The 10460-nt window shown below is 63.2% G+C and overlaps 1 protein-coding gene across 2 annotated transcripts; it reads left to right on the top strand.

Annotated features, from left to right (window-relative positions):
- Positions 1–3479: 3479 nt before the first annotated feature.
- On the top strand, positions 3480–10331 carry TESC (tescalcin). 2 transcript variants are annotated; one of them, XM_075434633.1, is made up of 8 exons: positions 3480–3572; positions 7214–7283; positions 8726–8806; positions 9089–9231; positions 9320–9381; positions 9452–9559; positions 9995–10042; positions 10161–10331. In XM_075434633.1, the coding sequence occupies exons 1-8, from the start codon at positions 3515–3517 to the stop codon at positions 10236–10238; spliced, it is 648 nt and encodes a 215-aa protein (XP_075290748.1). In that variant the 5' UTR covers positions 3480–3514; the 3' UTR covers positions 10239–10331. The 2 variants fall into 2 exon arrangements, with proteins under 2 accessions (XP_075290748.1, XP_075290749.1); XM_075434634.1 differs by having other exon boundaries at positions 9092–9231; positions 10161–10328.
- The last annotated feature ends 129 nt before the right edge of the window (positions 10332–10460 follow it).

The following is a 10460-nucleotide window of genomic DNA, read 5'->3' as shown; positions in this document are numbered from 1 at the left end:
CGCTTCTGCCAGCAGAGTGGTGGTGGTGGTCTGCAGGAGTCTCGGCGCTTCGGGAAGGGCAGCCCTGGGTGGTTGGTGCTGAGGAGTGGCAAAGGGGCTGTACTCCAGGTGGAACCGTGTCTGCAGAGAGGTCTGCGCTGAAGTGAAGATGGAAGGAGGGAAGGAGGAAGGGGATGAAGAATTCCTGCAGAAGCAGAGTGGATCCAACTGGAATCACAGAATCACAGAATAGTAGGGGTTGGAAGGGACCTCTGTGGGTGACCCAGTCCAACCCCCTGCCGAAGCAGGGTCACCTACAGTAGGCTGTAGAGGACCTTGTCCAGGCGGGTCTTGAATATCTCCAGAGAAGGAGACTCCACAACCTCCCTGGGCAGCCTGTTCCAGGGCTCCGTCACCCTCAGAGGGAAGAAGTTCTTCCTCATGTTCAGCTGGAACTTCTGTGCTTCAGTTTGTGCCCAATAAGCAGAGCAGGGAATCATTAGGCAAACTCTTCAAATCCATCTCTTGTTTTGGAAGGTTGGAGTAGACCCCAATCCTCCAGCCCTTGTTGAGGGTTGAAAGCAGATCCCAAAAGATTCCTGGCGGGATGCAAGGTTGGGAATGGGCCTGCTGAGTCGTAAGGTTGATGCTGGGAGCCGAGAACAGGCGTGCAGGAGCAGGGCTTGGGCTCCCCGTTCGCAGCCTCCCCTTTCACGAGGCCAGCTCTGCGACAGCGTAGGTACCAGTGCGTTTCCTGGGGCTTTTCCGCTCTGCCGAACGGGCGAGTCTGACGCCTTCCCCCTCGCAAGCGCACCCAGAGACTTGCCAGGCACCGAGCCCACAGGAGTCCTCGGCCGGAGGTGCTGCCTGAAGGCCAGGTAGAATTGTGCCGTCAAAAAGCCGCAGGAGTCCGCAGAAAGCTGCCCGGAGTTTCTCTGAGCACTGGTGCGGGACGCTGCGTAGCTGTTCCACCCATCTTTCCGGGGCCACCCTAAGTTTGAGCTCTGAGAAGAGTCTGGACAAGGAGGAAGCATGGGAGCCGCTCCTCGCACGGTTCACCCACGTGTCCCCGGCCCGCAGACTCGTAACTGTTTCCGTTTTCGCGTGGTGCAGGAGGGGAGCGTCACCACACAGCGGGGGACAGGCCTGCCGCACGTCACTTGCGTGCGCAAGGCAACGCAGCCAGCCCTGTCGCTGAAACCCCTCAGCCCTTCGGCAGACGTTCTGTGGCCGTTGGTGTCATCCAGGAGCGCCGGCACGGCCTCATACCTGCTGAGTTTGGAAGAGGATGGAGACGTTTCAGTAGGAACCGCGCAACATCGGCACAGGGTCCGAGTCTGGTTTGGGGACCTTGGACAAAACCAAAGGACGTGGTGCGTAGAGGCTCCCCGTTTTATCCCGTTAGGCAAGGCGTGCCCGTCGCCTCGTGCTGCTGTGTCGCGTGACACGGGTTGAGTCTTTGCCAGGAGGAATTCCCACATGAGTCCCTGCAGCTGCGGGAGACTCGGCCCACGCGTCCCGGGTGGCCAGGGAGAACCGAAAAAACCCACCAGGATCCCTCTCTGCACCTCAGGAAATGCGCGTCGGTGCCCACAGGCTGAGAATCCGAGGTACAGTGTGGCCGGGAAGCGTCTCTCTCGCTTGGTGGAGGCCATGTGAGGTGTTCGTCTGCGCGTCAAGCGGCTCCGTCCCCTCTGGCAGCTCGGTGCAGTCCCCCTGTCCCCAGGAAGACAGCAGAGGATCCCAAGCGTTCCCTGTGTCCATGAGTAACGTTTGGGTCCGCCTGGATGTGGCAAGGGCGATGCACACCTACATGCATCGTGTTGGGTCTGGGGGGAGTTTTCTTGGGAAAAGGGATGGAGAAGGTGGAATTGCCAGCCCTGCTCTGAGCTGGCCTCACCCGCCCGCCGCCCCACCACGCAGAGTGGCCTTCCCGCTTGCTCTGGCGCAGCGCAGGGTGCTCTGGGGGGGTGGGAGGGGTGGGTTTCCTGCAGCTGAGGTCATCTCCCCTCTCGTTCTGTGCCGCCAGCTGTCCGTGGCACAGCCAGGCTGCTGTCTTCTGAAAACGGCTTTCTGGAGGGTGAAGGAGAAAAGTACGGCAGGGGGGTGAAGAGGAGGGTGGGAGGGGGCAGGAGGCAGGCTGAGCAGCCGTCACGGGCTGGTTCGGAGCGGGGTCCCTGGGTCTGGGGGCTCGGGTGGGTCACGCAGACTGGCCCTAGCAGGGAGCGAGGGCAGTGGGCAGCCACCAGCCTCCTTGGGGAGGTTTGTCCTCCCTCCGCGGGACCTTGGTGCTGTGAGAGAGGCTGAAGAGCGGCTTGGGGTCCTGCGCCAGCAAGGTGTGTTCTGAGGGGCAGCTGGTGGAGCAGCGGCTTCTCAGGAAGCTCTTCCAAGCCCCCAAGACCCATCCTGACACCCGGGGTGCAGGAGAGCTGCACCTTCACAGAATCCTAGCATGTTGGGGGTTGTCAGGGACCTCTGTGGGTCACCCAGCCCAACCCCCTGCCCAAGCAGGGTCACCCACAGCAGGCTGCACAGCACCGCGTCCAGGTGGGGCTGGAATATCTCCAGAGAAGGAGACTCCACAGCCTCCCTGGGCAGCCTGTTCCAGTGCTCCGTCACCCTCAGAGGGAAGAAGTTCTTCCTCAGGTTCAGCTGGAACTTCCTCTGCTTCAGTTTGTGCCCGTTGCCCCTTCTGCGGCTCTGCTGCTGAGAGCAGGAGGGCGAGGGGAGGTGAGGATGATTTCGGGCCCTTCTGGTCCTGCCAGGTCCCCTTCGCCTTCCCACCAGGGCGCTTGGCATCTTGGAACTGGTCCGGAACCAGTTCAGAGCATCTCCAAGGGATGTTGCGGCTGCCGGGGCCATGGCTGGTGGCTCTTCCCTCCCATGGGTGCACGGGACGGAGCAGTGCCCATGGCACCCCGCTCCCTTACCCCCCTCCTGTCGCCTGGGCTGGGCCACCGGACACCTGAGCTGGAAAACGGGTGTTGGATGGGAGCTGGGGGCTGGAAATTCGGGTTCCTTTCCTGTTTATATCTGGCTTTAAAATAAAATAAACCACCCCGAGCTGCTGCCTGCTTCTGTCAGAACTGCCGTTGTGTCCCTCGGGAGTGCCTCGCTGTTGCGCTGCGCCCGTGGCAGCGAGCGAGGTGCTGGCCGGAGCACCCACCTCTGTCCCTGGGGTCCCAGCCACCCCCCCGGGGGGGTCCTGCATCACTCCCACGCCCTCTCTTTGTCCTCTCAGCTCGCTGGGCAGAGCTGGGGCCGGGGGGAGCTGAAGAGCTTGGGTGGGAGCTGGGGTCCCTGCCCCGGTGGGGACCCCCCTCGTCGCTGGCTGGGGGGCGCGGGGGCCGCTCCTGCCGGGGCTGTTCACTCTGGAACCTAAGGACGGCACGGGTGCCGCTCCCGGCGGGGCTGTTCACTCTGGAACCCAAGGACGGCGCGGCGGCGGGGAGCTCAGGGACCCGGGGGAGCCGCCTCCCTCCCTCCCCCCGCCCCCCCGCGCCCGCCCTCCGCAGAGGCCCGGCCCGGCCCCGCGATGGGCTCCGCGCACTCCGCACCCGCCGAGGTGCGGAGGCTGGCCGAGAGGACCGGCTGTGAGTACCGTCACCGGGGTGGGGGGGGGGGGGGACCGGGGGGGGCGGGCAGGTCACCCGGGGTGCGGGGGTGATGGGGGGGGTGCGGACATGTTACCCGGGACGGAGGGGTGATGGAGGGGTGCGGGCATATCACCGGGTGGGGTTTGGTGTCCCCAGCAGGGTGCAGACATGTCACCCAGAATGGAGGGGTGACGGGGGGGTTGCTAGCATGTCATCCGGGGGGGGGTGTCCCCCGGGGGGGGTGAGGGCATGTCACCTGGGACGAAGGGGTGATGGGGAGGGGTGCTGGCATGCCACCCGGGATGGAAGGGTGACGGGGGTGGGGGTGCGGGCATGTCACCCGGAATGGAGGGGAGGTGTGCTTCGGGGGGGTGCTGTCATGTCACCCGGCATGGAGGGGTGATGGAGGTTGCTGGCAGGTCACCCGGCATGGGGGGGTGATGGAGGATACAGGCATGTCACCGGGAGGGGGATGTCCGCCGGGGTGGTGCCTGCATGTCACCCAGGACGGAGGGGTGATGAGGGAGTGCTGGGATGTCACCTGGGATGGAAGGGTGATGGAGGGGTGCGGGCTTGTCACCGGGGGCGGGGGGCTGCAGCCGTGTCACCCACGGGGCCGCGGCCTGGGGCTCTGGGCAGGGGTCGCTGCGTGGGATGGGGGGGTCGTGTCCCTCCTAGGAAATGCCGTTGCCCGGGGTGACCCGGGACGCGGACGCAGATGTCAGGGTGCTCCTGCCTGGTTCCTCCAGCTCCCCCTGTACCGGCAGCTCTGATGAGGATACACTCAGGAGAGCCGGGGTTGGGGGGGGTGTCCCGCACCTCCCCCCACCCCTGCCACTGACCCTACGGTCACATCATCGCCCTTCCTCCCCTCTCCCTCCTCCTCTTTCTCCAAGCAACAGCTGAGCCCCGCAGCACCCCGGGGTGAACCCAGCCCTCCCGAGGGGGGGTCAGTGTGGCAGCTGGGGGTGGGAGGAGGTTTTTGGGGACCCCTCGGCCTGGGGGTCCTGCCCACGGGAAACACTGGCCTCACGCCCCAGAGAACCGGTCCCAGGGATGAGTTTACAAGGGCAGCACCCCAAAAAGTCTCCTGGAAACCAGAGAACGGGGTGGGTGGGTGCGCAACGACCTACGGCCTTGTGCGGGGCATCGCCGTCACCCTCGGTCCCTCGCGAGGAGCGGGGACGGGGCAGAGCTCCCTGCGGGTCCCCGCCACAGGCCCTTTGCCCTCGCCAGACCCCGAACCCCACAGGGGCACCCACAGCTCTGCTCGGGGCCGGGTCCCGTCCCTGCTGCCGTGTCACGAAGCCACTCTTGCTGGGACGACGGGATCTTTCCGGCATGCGAGGTGAAACATGGCTCAGGGCGGGCAGCGTGGGGCCGAGCCCCTCCATGCACCCCTTCCCCGGGGGACGCCCTTTGCTCAAGCAGCCTGGGAAGCCGCAAAGCCCTCCGCTTAAATCCTGTTTATTTTTCCCCCCATAGCGTAGGTCGCCATGCTTGGCCGCGGGCCACCGCTGAGGCTGTTCCCTGGCGAGACGCGCAGCCCCCGCTGCCCTTGAGCCCATCCTTCTCGCAGGAAAGCCTTTGCCCCTTGCGCAGGTGCCGCTCTGTTGCTGGAAAGCAGCTCGGCGCCCGCCGAGGAAGAGGGGGGTTTGGGGCATGAGGGAGGAAGAGCCCTCTGTTTTGCCTTCCGGCAGGAGGCTGGACGGGGAGCGGGGCTGGAGCCTCATCAGCATCCAGCTGGTGACCCCCAGGGTGGTGTTTTTTTTTTTGTTACGGGACATTTTTCTGCGAGATCCAAGATTTTTTTATGTGCAGCCAAGTCCCGGGTGCTGCAGGCTCGGTGGCCCAGCTGCTCCCGTGGCGATGGCGATGCCGTCGAGGGCGAAAGGGAAAGGTCTCTGCGGCCAGAACTGGGAAGCGAAGTTCAGAGAAAGTTTCCACGCGTTGAGTGTGCGAGCAGCAGCAGGGCGCCCGCCGGGGAGAGAGACGGGGGAGAAGCATCAGACGGGTGAATCGGCGATGCCTGGGCACCCGAGGAGCCAGCGGGTTCGGGGTGGGGGGGACCCCCACCAAAGCCAGACCGGGGGGCTCGAATGGCCTCCTCCTGCGCGGGGGCTGGTGGCTGCCGGCACGGCCAGTGACCCGGGGCCGGCACGGAGCCCCGGCAGCGAGCACGGCTGCGTTTTCCAGTCCATTAACAGAGTCTGCAGATGCTCAGCCCTGCTGATCGATGCTGGTTCTATTTCAAGGCTGCGAAGCAGCAAAGGACTTTATTTAAACATCATAAAAGCGAGAGAGGGAGCGGGCACGGAGCCCGGCGCTGACCTGCTGTCTCCCAGCCGCAGCAGTTCACCATTTCCAACCCCTCCATGAGATTCCAGTGTGCTCTCATCTTTCTCCGTGCCGCCGGGAAAGGCTGGCGACCAGCTTCGCTGGCTCCTGAGAATGGCTTCTGCCACCGTTTGCATGAGAGAGTCAGGCTCTGCGTGTCTTCGGGGGTTTGGAGAGCTTGGGTACAGCCTGTAGAGAGTAGCTGGGGAAAAAAACAAATAAAATACCCCATGTCATGAGATGACGGAGGTGAGAAGATGCTGCTGAGGCTTCACACCATACCCTGCATGCTTGAGGGGCTCAAGGCAACGCTGCCGGGCGCTCCAGTTCGAGCCTCTGCCCCAGGCTGGTGCTCTAGTGGGAGCGGGAGCATCCCTGGGGCTGGAGCATCCCTGGGGCTGGAGCATCCCTGGGGCTGGAGCATCCTTGGGGCTGGAGCATCCCTGGGGCTGCAGCATCCCTGGGGCTGGAGCATCCTTGGAGCTGGAGCATCCCTGGGGCTGGAGTATCCTTGGGGCTGGAGCATCCCTGGAGGAGGCAGCTCCCACCCTGGTGCTCCGGCTCCCTCCCAGCAGCAGCCAGCTCAAAACTGGGCTTTGCTTTTGGGGTGCCGATGCGACTCCGCTGTGGTTAACCTTTGCTTGCCCCTGGCAGGACGCAGGTGGCTGCTGTCAGCTTTGGGGTTTCCTATATATTTTTTTTTTAGTGTTATTTTCTGCCACCCGGCGTGGCTGTGGCTGCGAGCAGATGAGCTCCCAGCTGCAGGTAGAGACGGCCCAGGGCAGGTTGCAACGTGCTCCCCAGGCATGGCTTCTGCCCACGGCACCCACAAACCCCAAATGAAATGATCAAGCCTGTTTGAAGGGTCCTAAACGGGGGCGGGGTGGGGATCCTGCTGTGCCGTGCCGTGCTGTGCCGTGCTGCCTCGCAGCCTGGGCCAGGGGAGTTTCCGCAGACCAGGTCTGCGGATAAACCAGCCCTTGGTGCCACCCTGCAGTGAGATGGACCTTGCAGGGCTGCGTGGAGCCACCAAAGAGAAGGGGGACGGTGACAACTGTGCCAGGAAGTGCCCGGGCCTGGCCCCACTGCCCGGGGCAGAGGGTGTGAGAACAGGGAGCCTCTCGGTGTTGCTGGGACAAGGTGGGCTTTGGTGGTGTCCCTAGGGAAGGAGCTTCGTGGTAGGATTTGGTGCCCACCAGTCCCCTCGTGTCCCCCAGGCAGGACGGGAGCTTGGTGGGGGGGGTGTCCCCATGCCTGGGGAGCTCACCCCCCGCTGTCACCTCTCTGTTTTCCCCTGACAGTCAGCTCTGAACAGATCGAGCACCTGCACCGGCGATTCAAGCAACTGAGCCGGGACCAGCTGACGATCCGGTACGGAGCTGCCATTCCTTTTAGCAGGCAGGGTGGTGTTGGGTTGGCCTTGATGATCTGCCCTAGTAAGGCCCCGTCTGCAGTGCTGTGTCCAGTGCTGGGCTCCCCACTTCAAGAAAGATGAGGAGCTACTGGAGAGAGTCCAGCAGAGGGCTGCGAGGATGAGGAGGGGACTGGAGCATCTCTCCTACAAGGAGAAGCTGAGGGAGGTGGGCTTGTTCAGCCTGGAGAAGAGAAGGCTGAGAGGGGACCTTAGAAATGCCTCTAAATATCTGCAGGGTGGGGGTCAGGAGGATGGGGCCAGACTCTTTCCAGTGGTGCCCAGCGACAGGACAAGGGGCAACGGGCACAAACTGAAGCAGAGGAAGCTCCAGCTGAAGATGAGGAAGAACTTCTTCCCTCTGAGGGTGACGGAGCCCTGGCCCAGGCTGCCCAGGGAGGCTGTGGAGTCTCCTTCTCTGGAGATATTCCAGCCCCGCCTGGATGCGGTGCTGTGCAGCCTGCTCTGGGTGACCCACAGAGGTCCCTTCCAGCCCCGAATATTCTGTGGTCTTAGAGTTCTTTTCCAACCTTCGTGATTCTGTAATTCCCACTGCTGGAGCTGGCCAGAGCCTCTCCGGGCGGGCGATGGGTGCCTGGTCGAGACGGCTGGCTCCCAAGCGTGTCCTTCCCGGTCACCCCCGGCCGTGCTGAGCTGGCTCTCTGCAGCGTGGCATTGCAAATTAGAGGAGCAATCAGTGGCGAAGCAGCGGCCGGAGAGCAGGGTTGCTCCTGCCAAGCAGCCTGTTTGACCCTGGCTTTGAAACCAGTTTTGGGGAGGGAAGTGGGAGATCTCTACGCAGCCATTACTGCGGGGTTCGTCCTTTTCCCCCTCCTCCGTGATTTTGCAGCAGTTCGTGCAGCAGAGCCATGGCTCCGCTGCCTCAGGGGAGCTCCTGCACCTCGGCCCAGCTTCACCATCCCCGGGAGATGATTTCTTGGCTCATTCGCTTTATGAAAAGCCGATGGCGGCCGAGCGGCAGGGGCTCATCCTGGGGGCCGTGCAGCACGGCGTGGCAGAGGAAGCCGAGGAGAGGGAGGGTGGGTGGCAGAAGCTCCTTCCCTCGCCTTGTCAAGCCCCGTTCGGGACCTTATTCCTGGGAAAACCCTGGAAACCCTGCAGACATTTGCAGGTTGAGCCCTGCAAAGGCCCCAGCACCGGCCCTGAGCCGCAGTGTCCCAGAGCGTCCCAAACCCCCGTGTTACTGGGGACAAAAATCCCCCGTAGCTGCACCACGCGCGGGCTGATGGGGCAGAGCAGCTTGCTTTGGGTCTGAATTGAGGCAAATAGGGGCTTTCCTGCAAAAAATATTTTTTTTTTTAATATGCTTGCAGCATCGCCCGCAGCATCCCCCTCCTCCGCAGCTTGCTCACGCTTCGGGCCATCTCTGTTTGCTTTGCAGCAAGGAGAACTTTGACAGCATCCCCGATCTCGAGTTCAACCCAATTCGGGGGAAAATCGTCCATGCCTTTTTCGACAAGCGGTAAGACCACCACCCCCCCCCCCCCCCCCCCCCCCCCCCCCCCCCCCACTCCCGGCACGGCGGGGAGGGTCGGGGTAATGGGTTTGTCCTCTAGAAGCGGGACGTGGCTGGGCAAAAAGCTGCTTCCTAAAGGCTGGGATGGAGCCAGGGTGAAAATTAAAGACATTTAAGCAAAGTCTGGGGGGGAAAAAACCAGTCGTAAAGCTTTGCCGAGGGACGTGGCAGGCTGGAGCAGGTGGCCGGGGGGTCCTGGCTGCCCGTCACCAGCAGCTCCGCTCTCAGCAGGAACCTGCGGCAGGCGTCGGATGGGCTGGCGGACGAGATAAACTTCGAAGACTTCCTGACCATCATGTCCTACTTCCGACCCATCGAGATGAACATGGACGAGGAGCAGCTCGATCGCTTCCGGAAAGAGAAACTCAAATGTGAGGCTTGCCCGAAGCTGGGGGCCGGCGGGGGGGCGGTGGAACGGGGGCCCCCCCGACCCTGCCGCCCTCCTCTCCTCCCTCCCAGTCCTCTTCCACATGTACGACTCGGACCACGATGGGAAGATCACGCTGCAGGAGTACAGAAATGTAAGGCACGGTCCCTCCCGCCCTGTCACCACCGGATCCCCGGCCCCCGCTTCGACCCGCTGCCTCGTAGGTGGTGGAGGAGCTGCTGTCGGGGAACCCCCACCTGGAGAAGGAGTCGGTGCGGTCCATTGCCGATGGGGCCATGATGGAGGCGGCCAGCATCTGTGTCGGACAAATGGTGGGAGCCCGTTCCTTGGTCAGCCACGGCACTGTGATGGTATCGGAAGTGGGGCTGGGAGGTGGCCATCCCGCCTGGGGCATCGCCCCTGTCCCCAGGCTGCTTTGGCTGGAGAAGGTTTTGTCACAGACAGCAGCTTTCAGGCTTTTTTTAATCTTTTTTTCCGTTCTAAGAGCCCGCAGGGGATGAGCAAACCGCACCCCACAAAGCACCGTCCACAGTGCTGGGGGCTTGGGTACTTCTAAAAAAGGCAGCTCCCTGCAGCCGCAGGGGTTCTGGGAACCAGTGTTGGGCTGGCCAAGGGACATTGTGCAGGGCCAGCGCTGTGCGCCCATGGGAGATGTCCCACGGCCCCAGGGGACACCCCTGGTGCCCCCAAACCCCTGCCCTGTTGGCGTGGGGTGGCCGTAATGTTTTCTCTCTCGCTGCGCCCAGGGGCCGGACCAGGTGTACGAGGGCATCACCTTCGAAGACTTCCTCAAGGTTGGTGGCATCTCCTCCCCGGGAGGAGGGTGCCAGGCGGTTGCAGGGACCTGGGCGTTCGGTGTGGGCACCGACCCGAGCCCCCAGCCCGGCCCCGCTCACCCCCTTCCCTTTGCAGATGTGGCAGGGGATCGACATCGAAACCAAGATGCACGTCCGCTTCCTCAACATGGAGACCATTGCGCACTGCTATTGACCTCCGGCTCGCTCCTGGGAGCCAGGGGAGGAGGAGGAGGAGGAGGAGGAGGAAGAGGAGGAGGAGGAGGATGAAGAGGACTCTGCAAGAGCTGCGCGTTCCTGGCACCAAGCGCTTTGTACCTGCCCGTGTGCCTGTCCCGTACTGGGGCTGCCTTCTGCTCTCTAGAAACATGAAGCTTTTATCTGTAATAAAAGGTATTTCTCTTTTTACTCCTTGCTG

Source organism: Opisthocomus hoazin, chromosome 13 (assembly GCF_030867145.1).
Source record: "Opisthocomus hoazin isolate bOpiHoa1 chromosome 13, bOpiHoa1.hap1, whole genome shotgun sequence".
NCBI lineage: Eukaryota > Metazoa > Chordata > Aves > Opisthocomiformes > Opisthocomidae > Opisthocomus > Opisthocomus hoazin.
Note: the sequence above shows the minus strand (reverse complement) of the source record. Positions and strands in the feature narration are given on the sequence as shown.

Bases quoted from the DNA above. Each gene is read 5' to 3' on its own strand.
- TESC (XM_075434633.1), top strand. From the start codon at position 3,515: ATGGGCTCCGCGCACTCCGCACCCGCCGAGGTGCGGAGGCTGGCCGAG. The intron at 3,573-7,213 runs GTGAGTACCGTC...TTCCCCTGACAG, and splicing joins GCTGGCCGAGAGGACCGGCT to TCAGCTCTGAACAGATCGAG. The intron at 9,560-9,994 runs GTGGGAGCCCGT...CGCTGCGCCCAG, and splicing joins GCATCTGTGTCGGACAAATG to GGGCCGGACCAGGTGTACGA.